The sequence below is a fragment of the Electrophorus electricus genome, chromosome 16 (assembly GCF_041902795.1).
Source record: "Electrophorus electricus isolate QZ-2024a chromosome 16, ASM4190279v1, whole genome shotgun sequence".
NCBI classification, from domain to species: Eukaryota; Metazoa; Chordata; class Actinopteri; order Gymnotiformes; family Gymnotidae; genus Electrophorus; species Electrophorus electricus.
In genome coordinates, this window is record NC_137512.1 from 7905001 (window position 1) to 7926195 (window position 21195).

General features: G+C 40.9%; 3 protein-coding genes across 6 annotated transcripts in view; 2 read left to right on the forward strand and 1 right to left on the reverse strand.

Annotated features, from left to right (window-relative positions):
• kazald2 (Kazal-type serine peptidase inhibitor domain 2) overlaps nt 1-10061 on the reverse strand; it is a 10777-nt gene extending 716 nt beyond the window's left edge. The window contains exons 1-5 of the mRNA XM_027017211.3: nt 9909-10061; nt 8430-8515; nt 2029-2854; nt 1116-1276; nt 579-726 (exon numbers count right to left, since the gene is read on the reverse strand). Of these exons, the coding sequence (XP_026873012.2) occupies nt 579-726; nt 1116-1276; nt 2029-2515 (796 nt within the window). The 5' untranslated portion in view covers nt 2516-2854; nt 8430-8515; nt 9909-10061. The remainder of the gene's footprint in view (nt 1-578; nt 727-1115; nt 1277-2028; nt 2855-8429; nt 8516-9908) is intronic.
• On the forward strand, nt 9238-17663 carry aup1 (AUP1 lipid droplet regulating VLDL assembly factor). 4 transcript variants are annotated; one of them, XM_081699238.1, is made up of 13 exons: nt 9238-9438; nt 10512-10574; nt 10934-11071; nt 11465-11615; nt 12126-12316; nt 12913-12985; nt 14084-14157; nt 14520-14586; nt 15032-15137; nt 15325-15468; nt 15641-15792; nt 16410-16498; nt 17180-17663. In XM_081699238.1, exons 3-13 carry the CDS (start codon nt 10998-11000, stop codon nt 17223-17225), a joined length of 1167 nt encoding a protein of 388 aa, XP_081555364.1. In that variant the 5' UTR covers nt 9238-9438; nt 10512-10574; nt 10934-10997; the 3' UTR covers nt 17226-17663. The 4 variants fall into 4 exon arrangements, with proteins under 4 accessions (XP_081555364.1, XP_026872992.2, XP_081555365.1 ...); XM_027017191.3 differs by lacking the exon at nt 10512-10574; XM_081699239.1 differs by lacking the exon at nt 10512-10574 and having other exon boundaries at nt 11038-11071.
• A 703-nt stretch (nt 17664-18366) lies between these two features.
• tubb4b (tubulin, beta 4B class IVb) lies at nt 18367-21048 on the forward strand. The gene is made up of 4 exons (XM_027016464.3): nt 18367-18526; nt 19363-19471; nt 19569-19679; nt 19861-21048. Exons 1-4 carry the CDS (start codon nt 18470-18472, stop codon nt 20919-20921), a joined length of 1338 nt encoding a protein of 445 aa, XP_026872265.1. The 5' UTR covers nt 18367-18469; the 3' UTR covers nt 20922-21048.
• The last annotated feature ends 147 nt before the right edge of the window (nt 21049-21195 follow it).

The window sequence follows — 21195 nt, forward strand, 5'->3', positions numbered from 1 at the left end:
CCAATCTTTTCCCCTGGATCTGCTCATCCAAATCGCACTCATCTCCATCCTCTCTCGACCTCATGTCATCACTAATACTGCGTTCCTTCAGGAAAAAGCCGGTGACTGGTGTAAAGCTATCTGCAGTTCCGTGGGATTTCTCGGAAAGGCCAAGTTCACCTTTACTTATGTGGAGATGATGGGTACAGATAGTTGGGGCCTAAAATCGATTGACTTCCACTGTTGCCGCCCATGCACATATTTTTCTGACACAAAGCGTAGACACAACATGCCAGAGTCACTGTGTGCTGCCATTTGCTTTAATATGAGCTTTAACAAAAGGAATGTGTTTAGGGCTGGGAGCTCACTTTTTGCTTTTCTACCTATCAAAAGCCAGGCAAGAGAGAAGCTATGAGTGTATGTGTGTGTGTGAGTATGTTTTGTGTGTGGGAGTATCAGAGACCAGGCCCTAAATGTCTGATATCTCAGACAGCGGACCTCTGACATTGTTTGCTAATGGCTTTTTTTGTGTGTGTGTGTGTGTGTGTGTGTGTGTGTGTGTGTGTGTGTGTGTGTGTGTGTGTGTGTGTGAGACATACCTCTGTGCATAACCCGCAATCTAGCGGAGGCAGATACCTCGCCGAAGGCGTTCCTGGCGGTGCACTTGTACACCCCTGCGTCGTCAGGGCCGACCCTGTGGATCTGGAGCCAGGCAGTGAGCTCAAAGCGCCGCGGGCCACCATGGGCCTGTAATTACAGAGAAAGGCAATCATCCACTGCCTGCGTGGACCTGGAGCTGTGGAGCTGGAGCCATGCAGCTGCGTGAGTATATCTGTCATAACACTCCACAAGGATAGAACACTGTCACAAATTACATTTAGCTGATACCTTTGTGTGGTACCTCATCCTTAATCGCCATTCATAAACACATTAAAATGTGCCTTGTAAGGCAGTCTGCTACATGCATACTGAAAGTTGTCTGGGCTTCTTATATATATATATATATATATATATATATATATATATATATATATATATATATATATATATATATATATATATATATATATATACACATACAAGTCTCATATCAATGAAAGGAGTTCTGTTTTTTGGTTTCCCATGTGCACACATACATGTACTGCTCTGTTTGAGCCCTCAGCACTGAGAAAGAAGCTGTCTCCATCTTTCCTCCACTGGATGGACGCCAGCGGGTACGAGGACACCTCACAGGAAAGAAGGACATTGCTTCCCTCCAGAGTGATGATATCACGTGGGGCATAGGTGATGATCGGCTCTGCCAGTTAACGGGACAGATATTTGTGGTTGCTAGGTAAATATACACCGGTGCACATCAAGAGTAGGCACTCTCTCAGATCACAAAAATCAATGCTGCCAAGGAGACAGAATTACACAAGATGTGAGGAATCTGTGGCACTGAACAGCCACTCTTCCAGGCTATATATAGGTTCATACTATTGAGACAAATGTGCTTTATGTATTGATGATCAGTCTCATAAGTTTCACGTATTGGGGTCGCTGTATATTCTATATCTAGAATATATACAGGCTGCCAATTATAAACATATCAGTGAGATTAGACAACTGAAGTTTGATTTATTGAAAAAAAACAACAACAACATTTATCTCCCATTGTGGCAAGCATTCATTTTTAGAGAGAGCAAGAAACAAAACAAAAAATGCTGTCTTATTTCTCAAATAAAAAGAGTTATGTGAAATATGGGACATGTGAGGCGAGGAAACCTATCCAAATGGTGCAAAATTCTTGCTTTGATTTGTTTTTTTGTTTTGGTTTGGTTTAATTGGTTTTGCTTTGCTTTTTGATGGAATAAATTAGTTGCTGTTACTATTGTTTTTAAAGCAGCTCGTCAGATGTATTCATCCATTTTGTTGCTGTGTGAAATGTCAGTATTTCTCAAGTAACAAATCATGATCTTTTAATGTATTATGAAAAACCTCTCTCCATACTTCTATATGATAAAAAACTCTGACGACTGGCTTCTACAGCAATATAGCAGACAATCTTACTTGCTCTACAGGGTCCATGATGTGCTACTGCAGCTTTCTGCCATTCTCCCATCCTCCGCTGGGCCGCCTGTAGCCGGCACACGTTCTCGTACGTCTTCCCATCCAAGCCGCACACTGTCTCCTGCTCGCTGCACACGCACACTGGCTTGGGCTTGTCCTTCGCAGCAGCCTCTCTCCGTGGGACGCGGCAGCGGAGTCCCTCGGCACAGCGGCCGAAGAAAGTGCGGCCTGACTCCGGCTCAGGGTCGCACAGCTGGCCCTCACCATTCCCGCACTCCCAGCAACAGCCACAGGGGTCACGCACCCGCCCTGACACACAGCTCTGGAGCATCCGGGCGTCAGGGCATTGCTCGGGCTGGCACCTTACCGGGCAGCGCTCGCCCACTCGAACGCCCCTTTGCCAGTCTAAGTGCCGGAGATGCTCGAGGGGGAGAGGCTCAGAGAGAGAGGCTAACAGCAGCACTAAGATTGTCGTCAGCCACTCCATTCTCCCTTCCCTAGGTCACGCTTGCTGACAAGCAATTCGGGTTTGCGATTCCTTGGACTCAGAGGCAGGCCTGTAAGATCTTTCCTTTGTGTCAGACGGCAGGAGGGCCTTTCATCTCAGTTCAGAGTGCAGGCTGTCGGACAATCCCTTGACAGGGATGAGTGATCCTCAGCAGGTTGTAGGCCTGTCAGTCCCAGAGTGCCAGTATCAAGAGCTGGTTACAGAAATCCTTCAGCCTGAAGTAAAGCAGCTTCCCGGCCTTCACTCTCCCAACCTAAGCTCTCCCCCCTAAGCAGACCCTGTGAGATGTCTCTCTGCGGCTGCAGCCCGGGAAAAACGCTTGTGGGGGAGGCAAGAACGAGGGGGAGAAAGGGACAGAAGAAGGATTAGCTGGGAGCCCTATTTAAATGGGTAGATACTCCCTCAAGGTGGAAGAAAGCAGGGACCTGCAATAGCCAATCGCAACATTCTGTTTTGGGGGAAGGGGGTGCATGATGTAGCCGATAGCAGGAGAGGTCATAAATTCAGCCATACACACCTGGTTCATACAGAGACTCAATTACCTGCAGGCCCTGGGACTTTTAATAATGGGCTAGTAAAACATGTCTATTTTAACGTCTTACTCCACCATCTACTGGCTATTTGACCTGTGCCACATTTTCAAAGACGAGATTCAAATGATACCTTTGATTTGTTTAGCAGTGGTGATTTTGAAAATAGGTGCAATAAATGATAAAGTTTTAACCTTATAAAATACTAATGAATGCTGTTACTGTCCTCAGCCTAAAGATTTTACTTATATTTTTTTCCACTTTTTAAACAATGAGATTTAAATATTGATGAATGCCTTCCTGAATGCTATCCTGAATGAATGGTTTTAGTTATATCTTTTTTGAAGGCTTCAAACATACTTTATATTGGGCTTTATGTAGCCCATTATAGATTGGGCTACATTGTAGCCAGAGTCCACTGAATGGTTTCCAGAGACTTTATTCAGTAATTGAGAATGCATTTAGCCCTCCTCTCACTAATCTCTCCATTCTACCTGCAATTCTCACCTCTCCTTGTTAGAGCAAAACAAACAATTAGGCAGCCATTAAGGGCCCATTGTTAATTGTAAATAATCCATCATTAATATTGATTAGCCACAGTAAGCAGATCTCATTCAGCACATTCCTCCTAATGAGCTGGTCTTAGTGAAGCTAATTACTTCAGGCCATCTCAATGGAACGCTGCAATGAATGAGTTTTTCCATGCATTGCAAGGGAAGCCTCAGGTAGCATTGCACTGAGCTGTGGAGCTGAGGGTTAGAATTACTAATTAACAAGGTGATAAGATCAGAACATGTTGTTAACTTACTTGTAATATAAAAAGGCCAGAATTCTCAGCATAAGAACTTTATCCTTCACTACAGCTATCCTTCGACTACTGAAAGTGACACAATCATAAGGCCCACTCATTTATTTGTAGAACTATCCTTTGTTTTGCCTTTAAAATTCTAACCTCTTTTCTGGTTCTAGAGGTTGCTGCCTGTTTATGCCAATGGTGTGATGATGACTTTACAAACCCCTCTTCTTTTTAAGAGGGAGCTACATTATCAGTGATCTGAGAGAGACTCTTGCTCAGACTCAAAGAGCTAACAGCTGTCAGCAGAATCTTCTTGACAAAAGGGGAACCAAAGGTTGTTCACAGTGTTTATGTAAGAATAATAGTTACTGCATCTATGCTACATCTTGACATTTCATTACTAAAATGCATTATATGCTTTTATGCTGGAAGCCTCTACATAAAAGAAAATGTTTAAAACAATTATGTTTTGGAACAGTGAGGGAAAAGGTTTTTCAGGTTTATTTACAAGATGACTGAGGACATTCCTTTGGGGACAGAAGGAGAGAAGGATTTCCAGCATCCATTCTCTTTTAGATACTTAATCTCTACCCCTGCTATAATAACCAATTGGTATTATTGAACAGAACCGAGAAAGAATTAGGCTAGCACACATAAACACTCTAACTGCTAGATCAAGACAATTCATTATTAAAACAGATTTTATGTTTTTTATGTTAGATGCTAACTTTGAGATTCATGTAAAATGGAGCGTGTTAAATCTGTGCATCTTTATATCCGATCTCACTTGGTGTAACACAAAGTACATCTGATCAATTTGCAATTTACATTTAGTCATATAAAACTCAAACACAGCACATTTTAAAGGGTTTCAATAACATGGTTGTAAATGTTCCTATAATGGGTGAGTGCCTCTTATGATTCATTTTCAAATGGACAGGCAGTGTCAGAGCTATGAAGATTCATGGCATCATTCTATCTTCTTCTTCCTCTGTCATCTCCATCTCTATCTCTCTCTCTCTCTCTCTCTCTCTCTCTCTCTCTCTCTCTCTCTCTCTCTCTCTCTCTCTCTCTCTCTCTCTCTCTCAAGTATCTCCCCCTCTTGCCTCTTATAAAAGCAATATACAAGGAGGCAAATAGGAGGAGCAGCCTCACAGTCAGCACGGAGCCTCTACAAATTCAATTCTTTTGGAACACAGTCACAGAGGGGAGGTCACAGATGGAGCAAATGCTTGTAAAACCATGATGGCTGGATGCTGTATAGCACATGAATTGCAACTGTATTATAGTCAGAGCAAATGGGAAGAATACACCTAACTCTAGGGATTTTTCATGCTGCCTTACGAGGACATGAAGGCCATAACCCATTGCATTGGAGGAAGAATCTAATATTTTTCTTGCTGCTTGCAAATTGATTCATATGGATCAACTGTTGTTTTTTTTTTTCATTTAAAGTCATATATGTCCTGTGGAAAAAAGAAATTAATTCACAAGGGAATAACAGCTTTTCATGAAAGATTTAACAAAATGACTTGATAGACAGTGTGGTTATTGGCAGTCCCAAATACAACATTTTTGTATATCTCATAAGAAAAATATTGCGACGCATGTTCTGCTATTCTACTATTTGTTAGATACTTCAAATCACATGAGGCTGGCCGTAGAGCCCTTTAGCAGTCATGCATTTAGAGATAGATGTACTCTGACAGAAAAACATATAAAAAAATCCGGACAGCACTTGAGGGAAGATGTGCTTGTATCCCTTTTCTAATTCCACATCATTTCTATTTTGAAAATGGCTCATAATCTGGTAGCAACTCGCCAAACTATGTTAACCATTAGTCATTATTAAACCCAGCACACACTCTTATATTCCGTAGAAACTGGTTTAAACTGCAACCTTTTTTACTGGCAGTAGACTCAGAGCATTAGCTAGGTTGAGGGATACAATATCAGCACTGATATGCATAGACCCTTCTGTGGACTGCACAGGAGGATGTCCCTGTTAATCCACAAAGAGCTGATAGCACTGGATGTTTTAAGTGCATCATTCATCTTATTGTTAGAATAATTGTATCAGAACATAACAGGTAGATGTGGGCATTCTGCATGGAATTTCCCAACAGTTGCACCCAGTGCCTATCTAGAACTGAATAATTAAAGTGATCGTGCATACAGTAATTCATTTAAAGTGCTCTCATTATTTGTCCCGCCGGGAAGGGTTTGAGCGGGAAAAGCAGTACCATGAAACACTCTTAAATAAATAAAATCAGCACTCCACTTAATCCTAATGAGGCCCGGGAAAGATATACAGCTCTTTACATCCATTATACATTTCTTACACAGCATTCTGTCCTAGATAAGAAAATGTGTTTGTGTGTGAGTGTGTGTGCATATTTCATTTTCTTCAGGAGAAGCTAGCTCTTTATGTAGGTAGGTTTTGTAGTTTACGGCTACAAATCTATATAAATCAAACAGAAGTCAAATAGAATTTATTTTTAAATTGTTTTCTAAAACACAGAGGTTATTCTAGGCACTACAAAAAGTCTCAGAGAGAATGTCATTTCCTCGTGTTGGTATTGATAAATATAACTATGGCTGACTCTAAACTGGGATAAATTAAATTAAAGGGTTTAATTTAAGACACTGGACATAAATGGACATCACCAAACCAGAACCACACCATTATTGGACTCTAGTGGGCTATTTAGGTATTCTCCTCACTGTCCTGTCAATAATACATTTGTTCATCTATTTATATAACGATCCATCTATATCTGTATATTTATGAAACTGTTTATTTATCCCTGCCTTCCAGATCCACATATCTATCCATTCATATAAATATTCATCCATATTTCCATAAGTCTCTCTCTAAAAATTATACATTTACAGTTTTGGGCTACATATAACACACTGCAGAATGTCACATCATGTAAGATGATGCAATAGTCTCGAGGACAGACAAATGAAACACCATCTCCCAGGCCATGCCACAGCCCTGCGCCAAAGTTCTACAGTTACACAAACTTTGTTTTCGCCTGCTCTAAATCAGAGCCCTCTCTCTGCGACTGCCATCTGTTCCACGAGAATCTGTTTCGCTCTCCAAGCCAAGCCCAGCCGTTATTGGCCTTAATGGCGCTATCAGCTGAGCCGCCAAACCCAATTACTGCTTAGAAAGGGAGGCCACCCCAGCTAATCATGGCCGTCTAACCTGATTTGGCTGTGATGAAGAGTCGGGATAAAGAGCAGTTAATGGAGGGAGAATGATCTCACAAATACAAAAAACTCAATTCATTTCTCCGGGAGGGCAATCTGTCCGATTCAGCTCTAATGGAGTGGAGTTTCATTAGACTCAGGGCCTAAGCAGCCTTCCCATCTCCTCTTATCATCCCAATGACAAATACTGTCAAATATGTGTGTCCTCATTTGGAAGTCCTCATTAGTGTCTGTAAAAAGGTCTCATTTTCTTTATGATGAACATGCTAAGTGGTTTTGTACTGCCAAGCAAAGAATTTGTGCTTACTAGAATTAAAATAAGTACTTAATTGAGATGTCATATCTCAAATTTTACAACAGCCTCTGATCTTGTTGCAAATCTTGTACACTTTTCTAATAAGAATGGTATTTTACTGCCACACAATTACTGAAGTCCTGAGTGCAAGTTTTATAAGGAAAAGATGAAGTAACTATGGTTTTTGTATGTCTTTTCACAAGTACAAAAAAAAAAAAGCACGGCAGTCAGATGTGTGTGTAGACTACTCAAATCCCTTCACTTACCAAGGGAATAATATCTTGTTCTCTTTCATTCATGGCTTTTAGCTCTTAAAACACGAGTCCTGCTGATACACTCTCAAGTGCATAGCATAAGAATAAGTGCACGTTTACCCAAAGGAACAGATCCAGTGAGTGAGCTTCTCTATCTGGCGCTCAGTAAGAGCGCAGTACAAAACGAAGGGCAGAGGGGCAGGGTCAGTCTTGCAGAGCCGGCCAGGCCGTGCAGACGGACATTAGGCCAAGCTGGAGTTAAAATCCTATTAGTTTGAGTTGGGAATCGGATTATCGTCGTCGAGAATCACTCGTCTGGCAACTAGGGTCTAATTTGCGCCAATCAACGGCAATTATTGAGGGGAAGGGGAGCCTCTATTAGGGAGGCTCATCCACTTAGGCTAATGAATGGGGCAGATTCAATCTCTTGCTGCAGAGACATATTGGGGAGATGCAGCTGGAGGCAAATGCACTGCACTGAAGTAGCGCCACTGTTATTTATCAATGTGAGAGGAAAAGAGATGGACTTCAGTTGGGGACTTTCTCCCTTAAAAAGATTATCTTTTTTTCAACTATGCAACTGTTAGTAGCACCTTTTAGGAAGGCTCCAGTAGGCTATATGCACTGGAATAATCCCAATAATAAAACCCTCAATAATAAAGACAATGTACATCTTCACCACTTATTTATTTTTATTTTTGACCTAGAAATGAAATATATCGAGATGTTCTGATGAAGGACTAGTTAAGAAAATAGACAATATAATTGTGCCCTCTAGTGCGCAAAAATGGTTACTTACCTTTTCAGTCAAAAATAAGGCACTTTAGATCGAAGTACCAATGAGCCTTGTTGTTGATGCCACGTCATGCTATTTTTGAGCGACCTCTAGAGATTGAAAAGAAAGGTTCAATATTTCACAAAAAAACCTCATTATACCAAGATTATCTTGTCTTTATTTACTGTGTTTATTAATTCTTCCTCTACAACCCACTTAGCCCTTGACTTAAAAAAGCTACTGCTGATAGCTTATTCCTCTCAAAAAAGACGTCTTCTTAAGCATCACCAATTATTTGGAAGACACAAACTCTAATACTGCATGGTTTAGCCACATCTATTTTTTCCATTCCAATTATTCTATAGGCAAAGAGCAGAATAAAATCTGTATATAAAAGAAATAGTGTGCTCTTTGTTAGCAAACTCAAAGTTGTTCCTTGGGCAGGTGTCACACTATTTGGTGTATTCCTGATTATATGTAATGCTATTTCCAGCAAGGTTTAGACTTTCAGTATTGGTGAAATGCTTATGATAATTAATTATTCTTTAATACTTAGTGTTTCATTTATATATACGCAATGGTAAGAAAGAGCATTTATTTTGCAGCTAAAGAATACTGTTGGACACACTCCTTAACGCTAGATGTCAGTATTGAAAACATAATACAGTCCAGCCAGCCCCTAAATCGTCCTATCGAAAACTAACGGATAGTTGACCTTGATCACTGATCTAGAAACAGTTTCACGTTTTAGTCACGAGTGACTAAAAGTCGCATTAGGTTACATGAAACTGGTCTCACGTCAGTACAAATGACAAACTTATATCTAGCGCCTTTTCCATATCCAGATTTCAATATGGCGACAGATGTATTGCAGATAAACAATATAAGCTAACAAGCTGCTGTCATAACCTGTGAAATTGTGATATCTTGAAGAATAGTATGCAGGAAACCAACGAGTCAATATTGGTAGAAACGTATAGAAAACTTCAGTAATGGATACACGGGGTATAGAACAGATGTTTGACTTCCAGCGGTAAGATTCAAATTTAGCATTAATGCTATGAACCATTTAGGCTAGCTAGCAAGCTCGCTGGCTAGTAAGACGTGTATTATGAAAATCGCAGTAATGCACTTTATCTTAACGCTAGCTAGCTATGGTTTTACTGCAGTTTATAACTGACCTTTTCTTCGTGTTAAGAAGCTAGCTGGCGAGGTGGCCAATTAATCAGCTCATCGATCGCCACAACGTGCTAGATAATACACGTATGTTTTCGAATTATACAATTACTAACCTAGCTAACAGCTAGCTAGCCAGCTAGCCCCCTTGCTAGTGATACTTAGTCATCACAAACCTAAGATAACCCAACCTGCGTAGCTAGCTTGCGGACGTCCTGTCTAACCAGTAAGTTACGTTAGCTAGCTAATCAGTTCTCCTAGATCGCATCCTGACAGGACTAATGAAACAAAACCTCTCAGTTCAAGACGGACAGTCTTGAACATTACCTTAAACACGCAGACCATATTGTTCTTATGATGGTTAACCTAGCTAATTCTGTAGACATGTGGTATCTAGCTAGCGTTAGCTAGTTATCTGGCAAGCAAGATATGTTAGCTATCTTAGCTAACTAGTTAGCGCTAAAGCGCTAGAGCTCTAGAGCTGGTGAGCTCTGAAGTAAGCTTTGGAGTGCCAGGTTACCTGAATTTATTTGTCTGCAAGTTAACTAGCTAGCATAGCTATCCTACTGCCCTAACGTGGTATGCTACATGTTATACTCAATCATACTTTGGAGTCCTTATTGGCCAAGTTAAATTTTTATTGCTTGCTAGCTAGCAGTACATTAATAAACGATGATGTCCTCTTCTTGGTCGGAGTTGTGTAACGTTATCTCGCAAGATATCTTGCACAATACAATGGACGTGTAACTTATTTTCGCTAGTTAGCGTTAGCTAGCTACCTAGGAGCAGTTACAGACAGTTTAAGGTTTTGTTGCAGTCTGTCAAAGTTTCAAGATAATAGAATTTATTAAAGTTTTAAATATCTAAAGTTTTTAATTGCTGAATAAATAACATATATGCATGCAGTGTAACCTTTCACCGTTTGGTCAGATGAATAAATTGTCCTCCACTACAATATGGAGATCAGCCTGCGTTGGCAGTATACAATTTACCGTATGTATAATGTCCTCAAAATACAGACAATTAGCCATGATCGTTTAAGAAACAGCTTTAAGAAATAGTAGGCATCGACAATGATGTTGCAGGCATTTATTGAGACGCATTGATTAGGGTGAGTTCAACAATGTTAGCTATGAGGTCTTAATGCATAGAAAATGTTAGGTAAAGACACTTTGGTATCTTCCTGTGTAGAATAAACACTTCTTGACGGTTTTAAAGAATTGCTACACCTGTAGTGTCCTATTTACTTATCAGTCATTGTAGCCGCAAGCTGTTTGTGTAGTCCGTAGACAGAAGTAACTATTAAAGATGATTCCGCATTTGCTCATGACTGTAGCCTCCCGTCTCTTCAGGTTGCCAAGTGATGGTTTGATCCTGTTGCTGCTGCTGCTGTACTCTCCAGTAGGCTTTTGCCTGATGTTGCTGCGAATATTTATTGGTGTCCATGTATTTCTAGTGAGCTGTGCACTTCCTGACAGTTTTGTAAGAAGGTAAGTGTAAAGCATAAGCACATTCACTACTGAAATCAACACTCTGAGCTTCCCCCCGAGGCCCAGGGCTATAGCTCAGGTTCCATTTATATTTAGAAGGGAATCATATTGAGCCTTGCAGTAGCTGTGACTTTAAAGTCAATGTTACTCAGTCATTTATGAGGCCTAGGCATTGTCAAAAATGATGAGATGCAGGATGATGAAGAAATGCTGTGAAGTACAGCACAAAAAAATGATCTCTTATTGCTAGAATTATTTAGCTTTGGGAAATATCATAAAAGGCACAAATGATTTCAGGTGTTTCGGATGTGAAAATTAGATTTTGATTACCATGTCCATTTTGAATCCTTCTAAACGTGTCTGAATGTGTTGATGTAATTTCTTCTGTTTCAGATTTGTAGTACGAGTCATGTGCTCTGTATTGGGCCTGCATATAAGACAGAACAGCCCTCGCTTAAGAGACAAAAATGTCAAGCTGTATGTCTGCAATCATGTAACCCAGTTTGACCACAACATTATTAACCTCCTTACCTCCTGCAACACTGTAAGTGTACTCTTTGTGAGGGAGGGAGGGAGGGAAAAGGATAGAGGGAGAGATTGTGAGTGCATTTCTGTGTGTGCACTGTTTTGTTCACTTGAATTAATCTTTTCATTTGCTGCTGTGCTCTATTCTGTGAATAACGGATTATTATAGTCAGGTCTATAAATAGCTTTGCAGCTGTGGTGACTAAATATTAGGTCAGTCTGCACTGATTTTTGTTGTCTTTTTTTCCTCTCTCCCCATCCGAGAGTCAACATTACTAGTAGTAGAGTATAATGCACAGCTGAGTTTAATTTTCATTGTAAGTATTGTAGGTCATAATTAATTGTATACTTTAAGTAAAAAGAGAAGAACAAATTAAGATTATTTAAAAAAATGACCAGTTAGTGGTTACAGCATGCTTGAGACCTGTTCAGCAAGAACTCATTATCATCTTTCCTTCCCTGTCAAACTAAAATTTGCTGACTCACTCAGACTACCGTCTATGAAATCCCCTCAACGTTTGCTTTGCAGCCTTTATTGGAGGGCCCTTCGGGCTTTATGTGCTGGGCCCGGGGTTTCATGGAGCTGGGTGGTGGTGTGGCGAGCAAGGCCGAGCTGGCAGACACCTTGCGTGGGTACTGCTCTGCCCCGGCAACAACCCCCCTGCTGCTCTTCCCAGAGGAAGACACCACCAACGGCCGTGCCGGCCTCCTCAGATTCAGGTGTAGTAAACAGGATTTGTGCTCTTCCCTGTGGCCATTCTTCAGAGCAACATGTGCGAATTTGAACTTGTGTATATATATGTGCATACTCTTAATCTTTTACTTCAGATCTAAGTCCTTACTGTAGTTTGTACAATGGCTGCTAGGTGTAATCACATTAGTTTTAGGAAAGAGCCATGTTTAAAGATAAGTTTTGCTGTGTAACAGTGTTCTAGTGAACTTGAGCAAGTAAAAAACCCAGTGTGATTCCTTTGACCAAGCCTTCATTTGACCATGTTTAATTTGGTAATGTTCTTAGCAGAAGAGGTCAGGTGCTAATTGGCAGAGGTGTTCTGAGATGATTGCCAGGACCTGGCTAAACTGCCCTAAAGCTGCCCATAGTGGCCTGATGACCAGTTCATCACTCTAAAAAACATAATTTGTTAGTCAGACCAAGGGGGAATTTCTTAACATTTGATAACATTCATTACTCAGTACTATAATAAAGTTCATTCTTTACAGCGATGTTTGTTTACAGTTCTCTCTCCCTCCCTCCTGCCCCACCTGCCTCCACCCCCATGCCCGCTCTCGCTCCCTGTCCCTGTCATCCACTGCAGCCCCTGGTCTTTCTCTCTGTCAGACTCTGTTCAGCCTGTGGCCTTGACAGTGAAGAGGCCTCTCTTAGCTGTGGTAAATATCAGCAAGTTGCCATGAATTGTTAAATTCTGTTTGTTGTTGTTGTTGTTGTTGTTTTTTTTGGGGGGGGGGGGCGGGTACTTTTTTTTTTCTTTTTTCTTTTTTTGAAAATTGTTTCCATTAACTGCAAAAATCTTGTTTTACTGAAATAATACCAATTAAACAAAAGCAAAAATATTCTCACACAGTTGCACTATTAAAAGATGTTTTTATTTTTAGGGCTCATTTATAATAAAGTGGATCATTCTGAAATGGCACTACATGTAACTCGAACTTGCCTAACACTGTCAGTAACTTGAACCTTGTATTGGAAAGATCTGCATATTCCAAACATGAGTTTAAAGTCTGTCTCAGTTATCTTGAAGTAAGATGATATGCGTGTGAACAGGCTCTTGTGCTATTCCTTCTGCTGACAGTGTGAAATTCACTTTACTGGCACTACAATTTTACAATGATCTTTGTGCTGGGTGGAAAGGAATTAGTGTATGGAGCTCCCAAAAACTCACCCTTTCAATCCTGTTGTTGCTCACAGTATTCCTATAAAGGGCCCTTTGTCTAAGAGCTTGTTGCATTAAGAGCATTTATTAGAAGTTGGCAGGCACAGACAATAGTAAGTGGCACACAGTGTAATGCTGTGAGAGTCCGTGAAGGTCACCAGATCAGTGAACCCCTGCCCCATTTCCATGTGGACATCAGATCAGTGAACCCCTGCCCCATTTCCATGTGGACATCAGATCGGTGAACCCCTGCCCCATTTCCATGTGGACATCAGATCGGTGAACCCCTGCCCCATTTCCATGTTGTTCTGTTCCATGACAGCATATTTGCACAATGACCCTTTGTTATGCACAGTCTTGTCATTTATGCAGTTTAGCATATCGCAGCTCTTTCCGACAGAAGGTGTGATTAGGGCAGGTGCAGCTGGCATGTGGTGTTCTGTGGGGCTACATCCCTGGAGTGAGTTAAGGTTAAGCGCACTGATCACTTGCACTGCAGCAGCAGACAGGAAAAGGGCAGAGACCTCCAGCCATATGGCACTAATAAAAAAACATCCCAGTGATGCACGTTTGATTCTGTTTTTTCCTGTCTTAGAATGTACCGGATTCTTCTTGGCTGGCAGAATTGCTGTGGACGTTTTTTGTCCCATTTACAGTGTATCAAGTAAGGTACTACATATTACTGTCTCTTTTACTACTAGTGGTATTTTTAATATTACTTTGCAAACTAACTGGTTTGCTGCTACTCCCCTTTCCTGCCTGCCTGTGTGCTTTAACCACCTGAATGCTTATTTATTTATACGTTCAATTTCAGTGTAACAACAGCTCTTTTGGGGTGCTTAGTGCTAACTTGGTTATATTGTTATTGAAGTCCTCCTACTTTAGTATAATCCCTGCTTATTCAATCATTCATATGATTAAAAACGTTTCCATTTGTTGACAGATCATATGGCATTATATGAATAAGTCAGTAGTAGGGGTTGTTTGGTCTGATCCTAGTCTCTTGTCTGTCCTTCTTTTAATACCGCCAGATGGCTTCTTCCAGTGCTTAGACAAAATGGAGAATCACATCAAGAATTAGCCAACAGAGTCCAAGAGGTTATGATCTTCACTTTCATTTGCGTCTTGTCTTGATACAATACATAAACACAAACAAACCAATTAACTTGGTTTACAATCAGCTGTCTATTGGTTATAGATTTAAGCAACTAATGCAGAGAAAATATATAGAATTTAAAAAGAAATAAAGGCAAAACCTACAAATGGGATAGTATTCATTGACTTAATACAGGTAGTGTATAATTAATTTAATCTGTTATAAAAGATCAATCTTGACTGTACCTTTTATTAAACCCAAAATATCAAAACCATTTGAACATGGCCTTAGTTGTTATTGAGGTTTTCATCTGATGGATGAATTGATAGCTTTTACGTAATTGTTGAATGATGTACATTGTTTGGTATGCAAACATCTAGGTCCAGTACATCAAATAAAATCTCCATGTTTAGTCTTGTTTTAGCCGTTGTTCCCTTCCCTTTTCAGGTTCTGGCCACTGAGCTTGGTGTGGTCTCGACCCAGATCACCAAGGCAGACAAAGCAGAACACATCAAAAGGAAAAGGCACATAGCCCCACACACCACACGCTCTAGTGAGTATACTCTGGGTAGTGGGAAAGTGAATACTGAGCTGTACTGTGATTTTAATACATGATAATTTGCTAAACAAGAACCATTTGACTCATAGCTATAATGAGGAATGGCAATTACTGTGTGAAAAAGTGTCATATACTAATTTTGGGAAATACTTTATAATACTAATAATGTTTTCCTCTCTAGATTTGGGTGCCAGACCTCGTACTGTGCCTCAGGTTTTTCTAGGTCCTAGCCCAGGGGCAGAAGATCCTAGAGTGATGCGCATGGTGCATCAGGTGAAGGAAGTCCTACCTGACGTCCCTCTTAGTGTTATTACCAGAGATCTGTGTAAGTCGTCTTTGAATATCCCTTATGGTATTAGGCTTTAGAAAACTCCTGGCTGTACTAATCTGATGGAAATGGCAACCTCTCCCCTATACTTAGTCATTATCATTGTTCTATGACTTCATTTTCTATTACTGTTACATGTATTATGTGATGGTCTTGTATGCCTGTGTAGTGCGAACAAACTGTGTGGATACAACTATTACCAACCTGCTGGAAAGCACTGAGCAGTATCATACAGAGCCTGCAGAGGGCGCTACATCAGGCCCAGCGCGACCTCGAACTTCCATCACTCCTTCTATTGCTGTCCCCCCAGCCACTCTAAAGGTTTGGAGGACCCACACCTCTTACTATGAAATAAGCCCGTTTACTCTGTATGGTACTGTTGCATAGGACGGGCCCATATACCATTTTATAGGCTTTGAATATTCTGTGGTCCTTCAAATGAGTATCCAAAAATCTTTTGGATTCAACAAGATGTCATATTAAAACACTGCTAAAAATTCTGTTAACATTTCAAAATGATCCACAGTGATGGTGTAAGGATTCCATACATTGCAATATTTGAAAATGTGTAGGGTATGTGGCCTGCCTAGCTTCAAGTGCCACATGGAAGCAGTTAACAGCGCTGTCCTCTGAGTCAACGCTTTGTGGATACGGATGGCATGATTTTCATTCATTAACCTTGACTGACTTATTTTATTGCACGTGATAAGTTTTTACAATAAATATAAAGGATACAATACTGCATCATTTATATACTAACAAAACTTATAGCAATGTAACAAACGAGTATTTGAATTGTTCAGGTCAGTAATACTCTTTTGTGTTTTCCGTACATGATTTAAGACCTCTGTCAATGCTATGTATTTGTGTTTGCTATGCATATTTGCCCATGTTTGATAGGCAATTTTATTTAGCTCTTTTGTTGAATCAATCTACAGCCAGCTGCCAAATCTTTTGGGAGATCGCCAGCAGACAGACACATGTCTTTACAGGATAGAAAAACGGCCTTGTATGAATATGCAAGAAGGTAAGCTTTGATGTATTTTTCATAATCTTCTATTTTAGCAGGTTAATTGTAAATTCATTGTATTTTAAAATGTTTGTGCTCAGATTTGGTATGTTAACTGTTCAGCGTGTTTTATATCGAAACGTTTTACTTCATGAAGCAGCAGTCTTGTGTGAAGGTATCTTCATTTCCTAAAGTTTGAAAGTATTGTGGATACTTTCAGTGAATCGTGATGGAAGGCAAGCACCAGCACACACTCTGCAATGCTGGTTGGCAGGTCACCAGTCAGCATTCCTATTAAACCAAATAGGAAGAGCTTGAGCATGCTGGAGGGGTAGAAGGTGGTTCATGGGTCATGGTAAAGTGTCTTCTAGCATGTCAAGTGACATTGCTGACAAGACATGGCCAGAGATTCTAGCTTGTGAACATTAAAAAAAAAAAAATCACCATTACATGAACCTGTTTAGTTTTAATAGGTAGTAAGTGTAAAATGACTAAAGATTTCCCATTGGGCAAAAACTGGTTGGAACTATGTTTCTCACATGTTCACTAACATTATCAACTTGTTCATTTTTGGTTGAAGAAATAACTAACTACAATCAACACAATTTCAACCTAATATCTATGATGGAAATGATGATGTATGTATTGAGAGGTCATCACTACCAACTTGTCTTGTCTTTCTTTGTACTCTTCTGTCAGACGTTACATTGAGAAGCATGGACTGAATGTAGAGGAAGACTCATGAGTACGGACAAATCGCTTCCCAAGGATTTGTTTCTGGAAAGACAGCCGATTTCACTCACACTGTTACTGAGACAAGGAGAAGAAATTATTGTGTTGACTTTACCCAAAACATTTGTGTTAACCAGACATCCAGAGAAAGAAAATTGGAGATAAGTTGGAATCAGTGGATTTTTTTAATCCTCTTGCATGGCAATCATGCATGTCTTTTTAATTATTTCTCTCTACGACAGAAAAAGAAAAAATATTATTTTGGTAAACAATTTGTACTGCGCCGCAGTGACAGTGGAACATCTCATATTATTTTTATAAAGTTCAGAATTGGAAAGCAGGGGTTTGACATTGTGTGGTACCAAATAAAACTGTTTGAAGTTATGTTGTAAGGAAGTGTTAATTCCGTGTCAGCTTTTAAAGACATTAAAGATCATTTATAAATGTAAAAGGACCCATTCCCTTTTCTGTTACATTCGTTGAGACAGATTGTATGCTTATGATTGAATGATAATTGGTCGTTTATTTGACTTGAAGCAAATACATGTAAAATTAAACAAATGATTGTGTTTTTTAAGCTTACCTCACAAGCTAGTATTTGTAATGAAAATTAATGATGGCACTAATGGTTTGGACTGGTATATAATAAAACCATTAACTAACGATTAATTATTACAACCTGTTTATAAGGTTTATGCATGTAATTCCTTAAATAGTAAATATACATTTTTGATAACATTCTTGTTCAAGTGGGCCTTTTTAACAGGCTGAATATTACATTTTACAGATTATAAAGTCCAGTAAAGTTACAGTAAACAGTAAAGTTCTAACATCGCAAATATAACGTTAGATATCGTTAATGGAATTAACGGTTAATCAAACGCACCTGCTCGTCGGAGTGATACGTCAGCGTTCATGGAACGTCTCTTGTCCAATCCAATTACTTGTCGGAACTAACCGTTGCATAAAAAATTCAAACGTCGTTGTAACGTTCTCTGCCAATCACATGTGACTCTCCTTCTCCAGCCAATGGTCATAAAGTCTGTCAGGCGAGGCTGGCAAACGTTTCCACCAATTATTTTAGCTAATAGGCGGGAGCAATACTTGGAGTAACCAATTGGAGTTGTAATGATCCAAGCGACGCCACCAGACTGAATAAGTGCAAGTACTTCTGAAATTGCGCTCTCATTGTTGCTGGACTGTGCTAGACGAGGTTTTGTTCCAGGTTGCTTATTTGGTCTATAACGAAGACGCAGAATGAGGGAGATTGTTCATTTGCAAGCTGGACAGTGCGGCAACCAAATTGGTGCCAAGGTAAGAAATGAATGGCTTTTCTTCTGCCTTTATTCAAAGTGGTAATCCTGATGGAGCCGCCCTGTTTCTCTCTGAAGGCCTTGAGCTGCAAAACCCCGTAATAGAAAGCCGAGACTCTTTTGGAAGTTAACACAAGGTTTTTAACAACTGATTTCTATAACTAAATAGTTAGTTTTCGTATAAAAGCGTTTTCTTGACTGAAAACATGGTCTCTCTTGGGAGTTGCTTCGGAAAAAAAGGGAGGGGGTGGGGCGAGAGGGAGAGAACTCGCTTTCGGACTAATTTAGCGAAAATAACCAAGTCTAACTATAGCAAATATCGAGTGTATTTCATGTGGCGTTTTTCTTTGCACCTTTTTGCGCCCCGGAAAGCGGCTTGATCTTAACTAATGGCGAAACAGTGTTTAAGGGTGTTGGCGTGGCGCGCGCTGTGTCGTAATGTGGCCGGTTGTATCTGGTTCGGCTCATAGAAAGTGCGCTCACGGAGCTACGCCAACACCCAATAACTTTCTAATAGAAATAATAGAAATATTTCCTTAATAACGAAATATTTTAGTCTATGGCCGTTGAGTGGGATGCACCTTTTATTTTTAGACATCGCTTTATTGAATGTGGCCGGCCGGCTTTAGCAGCGTAAAATGGCCTCACTGACTTGGCAAACTCCATTTTGCCTGTGTGGAACGTCAGATGGGAAGAGAGACTAGCTACAGCCAGCCAATGTGAATGGTCGTATTTGGGGTCCGCTTGCTTGATTAAACCTATTGTATTCCATTTTGAGCATAAATCCTCCTCGTCTCCGATTTGTACTAATGACAACTCCCTTTTCGTTACTGGCAGTTCTGGGAAGTGATCAGTGACGAGCATGGTATTGACCCTACCGGCAGTTACCATGGTGATAGTGATCTTCAGCTGGACAGAATTAATGTATACTACAATGAAGCCTCAGGTGAACTTTAATGTTATCAATATAAATATCACCTTTTATGGGTTGTAGCTATCTGGGCATGCTTTGCATTGTGTTGAACTTTTGAAATGTTTTTCAGGTGGGAAGTATGTCCCGCGTGCTGTGCTGGTGGACTTGGAGCCGGGTACTATGGACTCGGTTAGGTCTGGGCCTTTTGGGCAGATCTTCAGGCCTGATAACTTTGTGTTTGGTAATCTCCACCCCCACCACATACTGTTTTGGCCAACAGTTCTACTGTAACATGGGAAATCAATTTGATCAGTACTTTGCACTGACATTCAAATGAGTACAAATTTGACTGCTAGTTGGCCTGGTTTGCATATTTCTTCCTGGCCTATAACTTTGCTTATAATGAATACTGTTCTTTATAGGCCAGAGTGGTGCTGGTAACAACTGGGCCAAGGGGCACTACACAGAGGGAGCAGAACTAGTGGACTCTGTCCTAGATGTGGTTCGCAAGGAAGCTGAGAGCTGTGACTGTCTGCAGGGCTTCCAGCTCACCCATTCACTGGGAGGTGGCACTGGTTCTGGCATGGGCACCTTGCTCATCAGCAAGATCCGTGAGGAGTACCCTGACCGCATCATGAACACCTTCAGTGTTGTGCCCTCTCCCAAAGTCTCCGACACAGTGGTGGAACCATACAACGCCACGCTTTCGGTCCATCAGTTGGTGGAGAATACAGATGAGACCTACTGCATTGACAACGAAGCTCTTTACGATATCTGCTTCCGCACACTGAAACTCACAACACCCACGTACGGCGATCTCAATCATCTTGTCTCTGCTACCATGAGTGGGGTCACAACCTGTCTGAGGTTCCCTGGTCAGCTTAACGCTGACCTGCGCAAACTGGCTGTAAACATGGTGCCTTTCCCCCGTTTGCATTTCTTCATGCCTGGCTTTGCCCCGCTCACCAGCCGGGGGAGTCAGCAATACCGTGCCCTCACAGTTCCTGAGCTCACACAGCAGATGTTTGATGCCAAAAACATGATGGCTGCCTGCGACCCACGTCATGGCCGCTATCTCACCGTGGCCGCCGTCTTCCGTGGCCGTATGTCCATGAAGGAGGTGGACGAGCAGATGCTCAATGTGCAGAACAAGAACAGCAGCTACTTTGTTGAGTGGATCCCCAACAATGTGAAGACTGCTGTCTGTGACATCCCACCCCGTGGCCTCAAGATGGCTGCCACCTTCATTGGCAACAGCACAGCCATCCAGGAGCTTTTCAAGCGCATTTCAGAGCAGTTCACTGCCATGTTCCGACGTAAGGCCTTCCTGCATTGGTATACAGGAGAGGGAATGGATGAGATGGAGTTCACAGAAGCTGAGAGTAACATGAATGATCTGGTGTCTGAGTACCAGCAGTACCAGGATGCCACTGCAGAAGAGGAAGGGGAGTTTGAAGAGGAGGCAGAGGAGGAACTGGCCTAAGTAAAGCTTGTTTTTGTTTTTTTGTGTCCCCCCTCCCCCCCTCATTCAAATATGTTATCTATCTTACTGTCACTTGTGTTCCAAGTTGTACTTTCTTTAATACTAATAAAACATGCAGTTAAGTACAGCCTCTGAGTATTGTTATTCTTTGGTCAGGTTAAAGTATCAATTGGTGTTGCTTATTGGTCTTTATGCAAATTAAACTAAATGGTGCTTGGTTGTAGTCTATAACATGGTTGCCAGTGTTACATAAGCTTTGTGAGAAGTTTAAGGG